This window comes from Photinus pyralis, unplaced genomic scaffold (genome assembly GCF_008802855.1).
Source record: "Photinus pyralis isolate 1611_PpyrPB1 unplaced genomic scaffold, Ppyr1.3 Ppyr1.4_LG7, whole genome shotgun sequence".
In the NCBI taxonomy this organism is placed as follows: Eukaryota; Metazoa; Arthropoda; class Insecta; order Coleoptera; family Lampyridae; genus Photinus; species Photinus pyralis.
In genome coordinates, this window is record NW_022170738.1 from 26,595,692 (window position 1) to 26,610,410 (window position 14,719).

General features: G+C 34.9%; 1 protein-coding gene across 7 annotated transcripts in view; it reads left to right on the forward strand.

Moving 5' to 3' along the window:
* The window catches only part of LOC116176819 (polypyrimidine tract-binding protein 1), a 280,865-nt gene that overhangs the window by 151,788 nt on the left and 114,358 nt on the right, over positions 1 to 14,719 (forward strand). For 2 of the 7 annotated variants that reach the window (XM_031495609.1, XM_031495606.1), the window contains exon 2: positions 9,665 to 9,715. The exons of 4 other annotated variants lie outside the window; for them this stretch is intronic. In XM_031495609.1, the coding sequence (XP_031351469.1) occupies positions 9,665 to 9,715 (51 nt within the window). Of the gene's footprint in view, positions 1 to 2,702; positions 3,047 to 9,664; positions 9,716 to 14,719 lie in introns of those variants that run through there. One more of the 7 variants, XM_031495608.1, reaches the window with a different exon arrangement.

A 14,719-nucleotide genomic window follows, 5' to 3' on the forward strand; every position in this document is an offset into this window, starting at 1 on the left:
GAATTTTATATGTAAGGGTGGTTTTTTCTCATTTTCATAACGTTCAAGGTGTTTGTTGTAGTCCAGAATTGTATGAAAAGTTAATTTCTAACGAACAACAGTATATCATATTATCATATTATTTATAATATATAATACTTATACCGTGCTCTTTAAAACTATTCCCACTCTCTTCCGAACCAGATAAAGAAATCACAAAACCCTACCGTAGCATGTTTGGATAATTATTGTTGAATTTGGGAAAGTGGCACTGTGGTCATTATTAATTCAAAAAATTCAAATGGCAAAAGGGGTATATTGATTTCCTATTCAACGGCATTATCCCTCTTGCTCCGGTGTTCTGAAGAATTACGTACTCCTCGGTCGGAGTGGGGTAACCCCAGCTTAAATTTGTCTGCTGACAACTGAACCCGATTTATTTCTTTTCTGTTTACATGTTAACCAGCGACAAAAAGCGAGTTCATGATTTTGGACTGTCCTTCCGTCCATCTGTGTAACTTTGTGCGCTTGTGTATGCATGTGTATGGGAGGAGGGCCTCTAGACTGCAAACGCAGGTACACGGTGACGTAATGGAACTTGGCTCATCTGTGAAGGAGTGGAAGAGTTTTCTACCAGACGGAACAGTTATAGAATCTTTTGAGGAAACCCGTAGACAATGAAAAGTACGGATTTATATTTGCACAGATTAATAATAAAATAATAATAAAAGATGAGTATTTGCGGATACAGCCGAAATACTCCAATTTTCAATTGGCGCTCGACCCCGAAAGGTTCATCGAGGAAAAAAACTAAATAGTGGGGTCTGTAGGAAATTTTATGTACTTTCATTTTGAATAGGAAGGTTATTTTCGAAAAGTTGATAGTTTTCATGTTGTAAGCACAAAACTGCCAAAAAAATATCTTTTTCAACTTCTTTTATATTTTTTTCAATGCTGCGTCATGAAATTTTGTTGGCAAACCTCAGATTCGGATTCAGCACCCCAAAAAACATATAGAATCAAAGAAATCAAAACTACCCCACAACTTTCCCGCTAGATGCCCGTTTGAGCACAAATGGCCTGTATTATATTGGAGCAAGGAATCTTTAGAGGGCAGTCTCATCCCGAAATTACGGGATCGCGATGTTTGTGCCAGACTGGGACGTTTGTCCATAAGCGTCCACGTTAAATTGGACGATTTTCAAATGGATATATTTTGAAAACTAATCCAATGACAGTATCATTTAACTTCACTAACCCATTGAAGGTCGTCGATTAGCAGATTACCCTTTGTAATCTGACACGATCATGTTCCCCTTCCCAGTGACGCAACCGTTTTCGCCTTCTGGGGGAACCCGACTCATTCGCAACAGGCTCAAAGCCTACCTCGGATTTCAGCGCTCGAATACGTTTTTGATCCGTAGCGTCGTCAGCAGGCGTCTTACTCTTGGGTACAATGAGAAGATTCTACAGAAGATATTTGGAATCATGGCACTTCAATCTTAAATCCTCCGGTCGAAGCCGTCAAATGAAACCGTTCTACATATAATTAGAAACGTTTTCGGATATTGCATAGAGTTATAAATGTTTCTGCCAGAGGCCTTCATTGCAATATGCACTGTAATTTCGTATGATCTTCCGCCACCAATAACGTTTCATTTCCAACCGGAACGAATTAATATCCAACTGAAAAGTGAATGTGGAAAATTGGGGAAGTGAGATATTAAAAAAGTGCCAAATCATATACGTCCAATTTCGGAGAGAGCTCCTGAGACATTTCAAATTTCACACAGCGCTTTGGGTTTGAAAAAGTAATAAATAAAAGCAAGAGCCTTTTTTATATATTTACGAAGCCGTTTATGAAATAACCGATTTTGTGAACAAAAAATATACAGAATTTTGTTTTCTATCTCTTTTTCACAACTGCATAGCTGCATAGGTAATATTTAAAGACGTAAAGGAAGCTTTTGAATTTCAATGTTTTTGTTTCGACTCGCGCATAATTGAGATTTTTCTGCCCTTAACAAGGACGTAGGCTATACAGCAGGTATGAATAGTGGGTGATAGATTTCGCCATTGTTATCAGAATCCGAGACAAAGGATGGGTATTCAAATTAATATTTTTTGTTTAGTAGTATGGAAACCCTTACAAAAGCAACGGTTTTATCTCATTATATAACTACAGAGTATTTCATTATCTAATTCAATAGCTATTGTTTTGTTATTGAAGAGAGGGAAATTAATCAAAATACCGATGATAAATCCCTTTCAATACCTTTAAAATATTCGAGTAATTCTCGTGTTATGTTAATAATTCTAATTTAGTTCGTTATAATGCCGATAGAGCGAAGGAACGTGATTTCGTGAGCCAATAGCGTTCGTCATAAAACGATTTCCCTTTCTCTACTACGACAATGAACTTGTTTACTACCACACGCTTCAAGTTAATTGTACGACTCTCATTTTTCCAATCTGGTAGTTTGCCGGTCTTTGTACGCAATTCAAGGCCAGGTCGAGCAAGTTCAATGAAAGACGGCGTATCCTATGTTGATAGATAGAGCCTGTTTTTTCACCTAACGATGTTATAAATAGCATTCATCCTAGTGTTAGGATGCATGGCTGCTCAAGTTGAGCGGTCGAGCGTGAACCCTCTTCTTCTTCGCTGAATTCTTCTATTACGTCTAAAAGGATATCCACTAAAGTTCTGCGTCTTTGTGACTCTCGATCATAAAAGCTTTAATGCTGTTGTAATAAGGAAATAAGGAATGTCCTTCGATTCTAAACGCATCGACCTTTTCGCTTAAAGTAAAGATCAACTTTTCAACTCCGATTGAAAAGAACCGAGTTTTCTATCCCTTTATGAAGACCATCAAAAGTGCCGCCGCGTTTCATCGAAAGTAACGCATGTGCAAAAAATTATATCTCGCAATTAATTTCGGGTATCTCATTAGTGAAGTGCTTCGTGATGAAACTCGCTGTACAATATCATTAAGGATAGTCGTTTTCCAAAATTTTCTGCATTCCCAGGGGTGTATTTGCCATAAATAATAGAATATCTTTAAGTTAGGTAAGTTAGTTTCTGTAGTAATGAAGTTACTTTGGGGTCGGTTTATTCATGGTAGATTAAGGGCGCGTTTGTAAGCATCGATAGCTGCAAGCCAACTGAATCCCAACATTTACTTTCATTAAATGCCATTATTAGTTAATTGAATATGTCAATTCAAAAATTGTCTTATGTCTAAATTCACAATGGATTCAGGTCTCTTGCTCGATTATGCAAATAAAAATACAGTTCGTGAATATGAAAAAGGTTCAAATGTCAGTGTACACAAAAACATTTTGTTAACTGATTGTCGTACGCAAATTTTTCTGATGACGTATCCAGTGATCATCATATGCTTTCCCGTTTCGTATCATTAAACAGTTTTACGTTAAGGAATGTTGTGAGTTTTTCCCTTGACAACTATAAAAATGTAACATTAACTGCCGAAATTTACGAGTCCATTTGAGAAGGGTCGTCAAAATATATTATTTAAATTCAAATTAACGCCCCAACTAATTAAGTGCTTTTTCACTAAGTATGAATACCTAAATAAATTGAAAAAAGTTTAATATTGGCCGTAAAAGTAACGACTTTTAAAAATCTTTGCATGTTATTAGAAATTTGTACTTTTAGTTGCGATTACGAATCCATCATTTACTGTCATTAACATTTTGTGATATAAAAAAGGATTAATATCCGTTTGGTACGAATAAGATTAATCACGTACAAAAATTAAAATTTCCTGCAATGTAGGCGCTGTGTTTATGAAGTAATAAAATCGATAAACATTATTAATCACTTCAATCGCCCATTCTTTCCCCTACATTTTCAAAACGATCAAATGTAGCGATTTTCCTTTGAGTTTCTTTCTGAAACTGACGAGTAAAATAGCAATTTATGTTTGCAAAACAGTGGAAAAATGGTAGTTCATTAGAAGTATAGGAAATTTTGACAATTAAATAATCCATAGTGTCATTTCAAAGATATATAACGACAATATTCTCCATGGCAACATGTTACGTAACACTTTTGAGAACAGAATTCATGTTAAATGTTAACAAATCGATAGTTATATAATGTTCTGCTGATATGTACAGAAAACCTAGTATGGTTACATTCTGGGTTACATTACATTCTCGATTACATTCAAAATGTTGCAGGTATGTTTATGCTACATGTCAATCGTTATATAACTTGTTGCTACCATGTTATATAACTACAACCTTAATGCACGATCGAGTTCAGCTACAAATATTTTATCAAAACTAGCGGCAAATGGACAGCAAACGAATGTGCGGCAAAGACACTTCAATATTACTGTACAGGGTGGTGACTTGCGTAACGCATCATAGGGATTTCAATGTAAAATTCATAACATGCGATTATTGGCTCCCCAAATTATTTTAGAGCAAAAATGTATTAGTTTTTTGTGGAAAAAATTTTTTTACGCCATTCAACCGTATTATTTTTCAATTTTTTTCATATAAAGACGGAAAATTGGAAAAATAAAACCCGCATCTTTTTCAATAATCTGCGATGCCATGGAATTTTCTAAAACAAAAAGATATCCAGTTATCAACTAGCAGCAGATTGAAATGGATTTTATGATCGACTTGGTTACTGTCTTGCAGTTAATGGTGACTTATTCGAACATTTATTGCAAATTGTTATATTAGGAAACCGTTTTTAGTAATTTGGTATTTCTTTATGTTGAATTCGCTGTTCTAAAGATAATAGTTTGTGATAGAATTTGATTTGTTTTATAGCAGACATTCCATGGCATGACGGATATTGGCGTGGTTTTTGTATTATAAAATTCCATGGCATCACAGATTATTGAAAAAGATGGGGGTTTTATTTTTCCAATTTTTTTATGCAAAAAATTGAAAACTAATACGGTCGATTGACGTAAAAAATTTTTTTCTACAAAAAACCTTAATATATTTTTGCTCTAAAATAATTTGGGGAGCCAATAATCGTATGTAATGAATTTTACATTGAAATCCCTATGATGCGTTAGGCAAGTCACCACCCTGTATATGCGAAGAACAACGAATGGAAATGTTGATAGATATATGGATCATTATTTATTTTATATGCCAATTCAGCGAAATGCACCTTATTTTAATTACTGACATTCAATCTGTCAGGATACTATCTTTATACTCCAGTTTAATTATTCCATACTTTTTCCATCCTTAATAGGACGACGAGACTTTCCACTTTCAGGCGCTTTCTGGTCCTGTCGCTCGCGTTAATCGTTAATAAACGTTTCGCTTCGTGCTTATAGCTAATTGTGAATTGAGATACCGTGTAGTTTATTGTATTGTGACGACCGTACGTAATGATCATTAGACAATTTTGGTTCCCTTGCTGAATGGTTAATTAACAAATGGACTAATCACTAATGTCGCGTTAGATAAGTGGGTTTGGGGGTAAATGGATTTTTTATAGTTTTATTTTGTTTATTATCAGTTTGTTTTGTTAGGAAAGAAAACATGAAATTTATTGAGCTCTAACACGCAGTTATCATTTCTGCTTTCACAAACTGGCATTTACAAAATTTGCTACAATCGTCTGTCAAATAGACTTTTGGTACCATAACGCTAAAACTTAACAAAAACCATGCTATAGAGCAGTGTTTCTCAAACTTTTTTGTCTGGCGGCACATTAAAATTATTAAACAAAATTCGCGGTACCCCTAGTATTATTATTTTTTTGCATTTTACAGTTAGTAAAGAGATGAAGGATGAGAAGTTTTAACAAAAAAAAGCATTTAAAACTAGTTGTCAGGTAACTCCTGACTTGACTTTCCGACTACTTTTAATAGTCATTGCAATTATCTTTGGCCATATTATATTAGAAAATGCCCTCTATCGTCTTTATTTTGAACCCGACGCAAAAAGTGTAAAGTGTTTGTAATTGACATTCTCAAGATGCTTACTTTTAGAGAAAAATGAAATTTAGAAAAATAAAATCGAATAAAATAAATGGTTTAATTTTTCAATTCAAAACTTCTCAAAAACAAAGGAGCTCACAAAAAAATTGTAATTAACTTTTTTGTAGAGTTTTTTTAAGCCATTTTGGGAAGTGTATGCGAAAAAAATTTATAAAAATTTTTTAGGTCGTTATGACTTAAAATGTGGACACCCTCAACAACCTTGAAGATTGAGAAAGTCTGATGTAATGCAATACCAGGATATGATTGATTCATGAATTATGAACCATAGAAATAAATTAAATAGAAACTAAAAAAAACAGAATTGTAATAAAAAAACGAACATTCATTTTTTATAATTATTTTAATTCCTTTTTTAATTTATGTAATTTTAAGCTTATTAAGTAAATATTTAAAAATTTCGCGGCACCCGGTGTGCCGCAAGCACTCACTTTGAGAACCACTGCTATAGAGAATGTTGGCCGTTTGGCGCACTGAAAAAAATGATGGCAACTAATTCTTCAAAAACTTAAAATCTCTGCCTTTGATTTTTAAGGAATATTTAGATATGAAATTGTGCTGTTTTGTCCGTCTATCCGTGTGAATAATGGAAATTTGTAGCCAAATCCGTATCCAGCCCTATTGTCGAAGAAACGGTAACTCACTTTGTTTTAACGCAAACTGAATTTTTGTTCTTTCTTACAAAATGTTGTCTTTTTTGTTTTTTTCTCTTTTTGGTTAAATTGGTAGCGCAAAAATGTTGTTTCACCGATTTTGCGATGAAGACGGGAGGTACAGGGTACCAGTCTTGAGAGAAATCGAGGATTTTAGCAGAAACTATGTGAGGGTGAGTTTGAATATCACCGAGTCAAGACAATCTACTTATTTCAAAATCTGAAGAACTGCAAGCAAGTACAAATTGTACACAACTCTTGTGCAGATAACTCGCATTTTTTAAAACCGAAATAGCTTAGTAAATGGTTGCGTTATAAAGTAGAATTATGCTATATTTATCGATGTTTTCTTTCTTGGTAGATGATTAATGGAGAGGGGACTCTTTACACATAAAAAATTTGAAGACGCCTGAGATACATTCAAAATCTACGCTATATAATACAAGAAGAATCAAGCCCTTAGAGAAATACTCCGAAATCATTTGCCTTTGTAGGTACCTTCCTCCAACATTTTCGAGATGTGAGTTTTGACATCGCCGGTAGATGTATCTCGTCTAGACGTTCTTTTTGAAAGTACCGTCCTCCGACACTCCGTTCTACGGATAATGTAAGGAAAGTTTTGACATCACCAATAAACATTTCTCGTCTTGACGTTCCACGTGTTCTTTATGAGTACCCTCTTCCGACACTTCATTTTCGAGATATTCACTTCGACTTCACCAATAGATGTTTCGTCCGGAACAGGCCCTTTGTGGGTACTTTCCTCCGACAAACCGTTTTTGAGATATTCACTCTTTGTCTTGACATCCCCAATAGATATATTCTACCGGACGTCCTAATCACACTTTGTGAGTACCCTCCTCCGGCAACCTGTTCTTGAGATATAAGTAATTATTTATATCCGATTACGATAAGGGGTCGAGGAGGGGACTATGGTTGGTAGAAATTAAATCTTCTCGTTGAGACCTTTCTCGTCAGAGTGTCATGAAACATAAAAGTAGTCTCCCTCCGACCCCCTCTTTTGATAAGGAGTCAGAAAGAATTGCTGTAGTTGAAACCTTTAATTAGAATACATACCATGAAAAATAAAATTAATTTCTAGTCTCTCCTCCCTCCAGCCACCTACTGATCTCAAAAAGGAGTCGCGCGGGAAAGTTATAGTTTGCACAAAGCTCAAACCAATTCACTTCGGTGAGACCTTCCATTATAATACCATGATGTGCAAAACATGTGTTACCCTCTTTACTTGGTACCATTAGGCACCAAAGGCATGCGTATGCAAAATCTGAATCCAGTTGGTTGTTGCATGTAAATCTTATGCACGTTTTACTTTTAAAACACAGCATTTAGGAAATAATTCATTCCCCCCTCCCCCCTTCCTTAGCCAGCGAAATTTCATGACACATCTTCAAGCTCGTCTTCAAGGTATAGGCTACGTACTATTACTCTAGAACCATTTATCTAAAAGTATGTAGTACAAAACCCCAGAGGTGGGTCCGGACGGACAGACAGACGGACAAAAGGACGGACGGACCTAATGAAAACAATAGCGCATTTTTTAAATTCTTAAGTTCCATCAAATTCGTCGAAAAATGACGTATTTCGTTCTCATGTCGCCGAAAGTACCTACATAAAATGCGCACCAGCTGCCTTCTGCTTTCTCATCAAATTTCAGCCCTACTATTCCAAGATTTGATTTTCAGTTAACTGACGTTAAGGGAGTTTTAAACAATTCGCCTCCGGACAATTTGCCCCCGTTTGTTATTTGGTAAATCAAACGTGCGAATTAAAGTTTTTGATGACCTTCTTTAAAAGGGATAGTTTCGTGTTTAGAAAAATATTACGATAATTACGAACAATAGTGGAAATTTAACTCATAAACAATAAACATTTTGTGACCTTAAGAAACGTGCGATTGCGAAATACTGAATATTTTTGCGAGTACTGATAAGCGTTATGTAGTTAACCGAGCGTATGTCCCATCCAAGAAAACGGGAACTCCCAAAGGCGGTACGAAATTCACCGGGTCTGCTAGTATTATTCTAAAGACGAATGGACAAAAAATAAAACTACATGACGTAAATCGTCGCTCGTCTGCATTGGTGGAATTGGGCGCAAATGAAATTCTGAATATATCATATGTTTGAAATTAAACGGAAAAATATACAGGGCGTTTCATTAAAAAATTTACCAAATTGCATTTTTTACTAACTTTGCGATTTGTTTTTACGTTACATTTTTTGTCCACAACTTTTGTATGAAAGTTTTATTTCTATCTCGTATAAATAACTGGTGTAAATACGGGGTAACCCATAGTACCTTCTTTTAATTACTCGATACTTTTTCCATTCTTAGTCGGGTGACCAGACGTTCCGCTTTGGGCTTTCAAGAATTTTCTGTTTCGCTGTCGCTCGCGTTAATTGTAAAATGTATCAACTTCCTGCAATAATCCCATAAGTACTTAATTAAAATTACTGTGAATATAGTACCGAGCATGTCAATCACCAAGTCACTGCGTCTTTTGGTTGATGAAAGATTGCTTGTAAGATAATTGTGTAGTGTTTTGTGTCAAATTTGATTCATTTATTGAACGTTTAATTAATCATTGATCGTGTATTTTTCTGGGGTAAATAGATTTTTTATTCTCTTTTATTTAATTTTTCACTTCCCAGCTTGAGCTAGTTGGCTATTGCGATCACTATTTTTTGGACATGTCAAAATTGCATCACATGTCGACGTTTTAAATCATTCTAAGGCACTTTTAAAGAGTAAAATTTGTATCCCTCTGTATGTACTTAAACGGATTTTGAAAAAAAAATGCCACAACGGCATCGAACTTTTTTTGGCACTTTGTTTTGTTCTGGTTTGGGCTTTGGGCAGAACCAGAATGTGTGTGTTTGATATTTAGTTTGTAAATTGTAACTGTCGTCTTTTGAAATTATGCACGAGAAATCTCTTAGTGTTTGTTAAATTACCCCTGTTTGTGTTCGATCTGGCATACGATTAACAATTATCTCTTTTTTGTTACAGGTAAGCGGTCTCTTGAGATACTACTATTACAGGCCCGTAGTATGTTTTGTGGTAAGTTCGTATCTACGTTACGTAGTGCTAGTGACATTCTTAATGCGTACACACCACCTGTGTTTGCTTAAATTAATTGATACAGCTTGGCAGACTGAGATACAGTTATGATTATCTTCGGAACAAATATTTGCTTCCGTTTTCGGAATGTGTATACTAAGTTAACCGCGCGCATTAGAATCGCAACAGGTTTTTTTTTCACTTCATCCTCCTCATTTGTTACGCAAACTGAAAACGAAAGCTTGCATGTGAAGTGATTAAAAATCGTGACTGAAGACGCGAACAATGTATTGCACGTGCAGATAGATATATTGCAGTCCCCATTCGTGTACAATAAATATATCGCCGTTTCCCTTGCCCGTGTTTTACTCCCCGTGCCATGCACAACATCGGTATAGAACAGAAAACCTATTTCAAGCTTTCATTTCCTTATTTTCAATGGGAAATAAAAATGGAGCCGCTTTGAATTCAAAGAATGGTTAAACCAAGTATATAGAATGCACTTCTGTCTCATTCAGTTTACACGTCTGCTTCATTTATACTAAACATTTTAGTTGGGGACGTTCGTAACAAATTTTATCATGTGAGCAATATAAACTTTTAGCTTCCGTACATTTCACGTAATAATACGTCGTAAATCCTAAGAGGAAAATTTTATTCCATTACATGTAAAATAAACAAGTTACTTTGGATTTAAAACTTGTTTCCTTCGAGTTCGGGTATACATTATGCGTAAGTGTATTTATTTTCTTGAGCTCTTCATCGAATCTTTTTCCACCTACCTATACAGAGTTTCCTCGGAAAGCGAAATTATTTTATTTCCCATAATGGAAGCTTTTCTATTACGTCGTAAATTATACATACATGCAGGCTTGAAATATTAAATCAGAGTGTACATACATTATGTTTTATTGCTGTGTTTCAACTCGTACTTCACGTTCGACTCTTTCCGCAAAAATGTAAATCCATTAACCGTCCGGTAATGTGCAATATTAAAGAGAATGGGTGACAATGAATAAATTTATAGCGGCGGATCGACGTACCCGTTTTATAAACTAGTGTTAGGTGCATCGGAAGTAATTTAACATTCAGTGTTATGTAAGCTGAATTCTTTGGTGGGTAGGTAGGTATGCATTTATATTGAGGTTAAATGCAAGCTTGTTATCCTTGAACTTGAAAATGTAGTAAACATTCAATTATATTGCAAATGAATGGCGAAATTTCATTAAGTATTCATAATTTCCATTTTCCTGCTCTCACATGTACCGTATTTTTTTTTTATGTAATTTTCCAAAGGAAGGGCCGGATTTAAATTGCGGCGAATCTCTCAAAAAAACAGCCCACGCAATACAGCTACATACAGGGTGTAGAATTAGTTTACGCACCATAGGTATTTCAATGGTAATTTCTTTATATTGAAACATTTCTCTCCTAATTATTTACAGGGAAGTTGTAAGTATATTTTTTGTTAATTGTAAAATTCTACGTCTATTCATGTGCCCATTTCTATTTTTTTATTGTGGAAAATCGGAGAAGTTAGCATTTTAGTAAAAGTCACTTGTGTCGGGAAATTATTGAAACTTGAAAATTCGATTTGTACGCAATTTTCCGGTTTCCCCAATTGAAAAATAATGAATGAGACATGAGTATTGAACCCTATGGTGCATTTCTAAACCCTGTATAAAATATTTACCCAAAGAGGAATAAAAGTATACGTGGGATTGCACGGGTAACTTTCTTATTATTAAAGATATAGAGAATTGGTTAAATGGACAATGTTTTGCAGTTTTGAATGCTTATTTAAAATTTCCTTGTGGAAATTCAAAATGTCGAATAGGTTCGACGTAAAATCAAAAAAACTTAAATTGGTCATTTCCTTGAATGTCTTCGAAAGTATAAGAGATATAAAAAAAAGTTTTATATAAAAGTTAGTCTTTGATACGCTTAATTTAGAATTGATGTAAAAAAAATCAAGATGGCTACTTTTGAGGAACATTTGCCAACTTCCTAAAGTCATATTGGATTTTTAGATTACTTGATAGATTTTTTAATTCTCTTTTCAAATGACCTATCATAGCAAGATTGAAAATATGATACCAGTTATATCCATAGAACAACAAACTTAGAATGGAAACTCTAATGTAATGTAAAAATGACGCGCCATCTCGTGTATGTTCTCAGCAGCTTTTGCGTGAATGGCGCCAAATTTAAATATTAAAATGTAAGCTACGTTCGCATTATACTGCATTTCTCCGGATCTGTAACAATAACATTGGATTTGACTAGCTGAAACCTAAAAGGTAAATGAATCCAGCCAGTGAAGTCCAATTTTGTTTGTTAGGGATCCAGATAAATTCAGTTTAATGCCGATGCACCTCAGCAGTCAGGGGCTTCAAAGAGTACAGACCACTTGTTTTATAAGTAACAACTCCAATTAATCCAATCAAGGAGTTATATTGAATTTAATATGGATATACAAGATACAAGATCAACTTCATGGAACTCTACTTTATGATGCTCTCAAGATCGTTCTAAAAACAAAATATGTACCAATTTATTACAATTCAATTAGTGTTAACTGCTAAAGATAATGTGCGAACTGCCACACGCTTTAAACCTCTTCGTGTTCCAGGTTCTAAAGCGCAACCAGAAAAATGACGTTCACAAACCAAAAAGTTTTGTGTAAATTTCTTCCACATTATATTCTAAACCAATTCTATAAAAACTTCGGGCTCCATTTTTGGGAAACGTCTTCACAATTTGTCACACAACATTTACGTTTTTGATTTGTATATGCATAATTCATTGTAATAATGAATAGTAATTATACTTAAAGCACAATAAGCCGTCAATCAAAATTCAAATTTCAACTGTCATAATGGCGACACGTACTAAAGTCACTAGATTTAATGCACGCTAACTATACGCCATCTATTGAATGTTCTCCAAAATAATTATATTTGTACTCAGTTGTTCCCATTTACGTTTCCCTTCCAAGTTTTTTGTTCTGGGGTTATATCAACGGTTTTTATTTTTTAATGAAGTAGTCTTGATGAATTAAAAACAAAACAAAATCTATTCGAGGCAACAAAACAATGAAAATGGCGATTATTCCGGGTTAATTGGGAGCTGCAACATTGAAGTGTCAACCTTTATTGATTTTTGGGTTAGGTTTATGAGTGACATCTGACAAACGCTAAATGTTATCCGACATGCGACTCAACCTATCTTAATTTTCTGTCGCTTCCAATTTGCGGGTATTAAAGAGAGATAACCTAGATATGACGCATATACAGAGTTTATTGTAAGTATCTAAGACGAGGCTATCGCAAGGAAATGTTAACTATAGTAATTTTTTTTTCGTATAACTTTTAAGTATGCTTTGCATTTTGACGTTTTGCACATAAATGTGGTATTGGTATATCTTAAGGACTGTATAGTAAACCGCTTGCTACGAATTTTTGAACTCGCGATTTTACTTAACGACCCTCGGAGTGCAATTTCACTCCCCCTCTCCCTAGTTTCCGAATCCAAAAGTGCTCTTTTGGCATCTTAACTATTTTCTATAGTATTTATGGTGACTGTAAATCTCTTCACCAAGGCTACGACTTGTTCGCCGGTGTAATCCCAAAGCAAGATCTTGCACAATAAAACAAGGTCATTCTTAGTTTTGTAACCGAGGAATTCTCCTCACCAAGGCTACGATCTTGCACCACAAAACAAGGCCACTCCGTAGTTACGCACCCGGGAAATCCTCCTCGCTAAGATCACGACCTTGTCCTAAAATCTAAGATTTTGCGTCTAGTGTCGGTTTTTCTACTGATGCCACGCCCAATTTCTAAATGAGAAGCAAATCATTTTTGTAAAAATTCACGCCTACGTGAAGTTGATCGCGCCAATGGCTTTAAATAACTTATTTTCTTATTATGTTCTTCTTATTTGTACAACTCGAAAGTGCAAAGTTGAAAAACACTTTCTTCTCAAGATTTACACATATTTTTAGTGTGACGCAAAACGGGAATAATTAGCTCTTCAGTGCATTTGATTGTACCAAATTAATTGTCATTGTTCACACACCTACCTTGTTTCGTTTGTGTAGGGTGTGGGTTAAAAATGGTTCTATCTTTCATTATGAAAGATCTCTACGAATCTATAATCAACCCCAATCTCCTCCTCACGTTATATCGAGATCAGCCACAATTCCTCACATATCAGCTTGCCACCTTGTCCACAACATTAAAATTTATTATTTTTTGATTAGATTTTGTATATTATGTATGATCGGTCTATTGAAATTTACTCATGTTAGAGGTTCCGGAAAATTTCTACATTTTTTCACCGAACATGAATCCAGAACCCAACATCCATAGTTTCAACAATAACTGCCGAACAGAACAAGTTTAAATCATGCCTGGGTCTGATCAACTCTAAAGCATTAGTTCCGTTATTTTTGGAAAAAATGAAGTGGTTCTTATGAGCTGCAACACTCCCTACGCTTTCCGTAAGGGACAATTTTTCGATATGTTGAACAGTTTTTGAGAGACCAATTAAATGTAATTATACCATAAGCATTTATGTTTAGAGAGACGCTAAAAACTAAGATATCCCTGTTTACAATTTATAACTGATGCTTCACGATGCAGCAGTTTGGGAGTGAACAATGATCCTTCGTTGTGCTTTAATTGAATCATTTATGGTTCATATACAAAAAATAAGAAATTCATTAGTCAATATTTAAAGAACTTATGAAATCTAGTATGCCGTGTGCTGTCAGGATGCGCGCTGTCTGTTGTGTAACATGGGGATCGCATCGCGCACAAGTAAATCTTCAAAACGAAACATTGAACAAGTTGATGTAGGTTCTTTCTGTGTAACACAAAAGACCACGCAACGTGACAGCACACGGTATGCTTTTCTTAGTACAGGGTCGCTGATAAGGCTGGAAACAGTTGATTACTGGGAAAATATACAGTGGTAAGACATACAAGAGGGAATTTTTTTAAA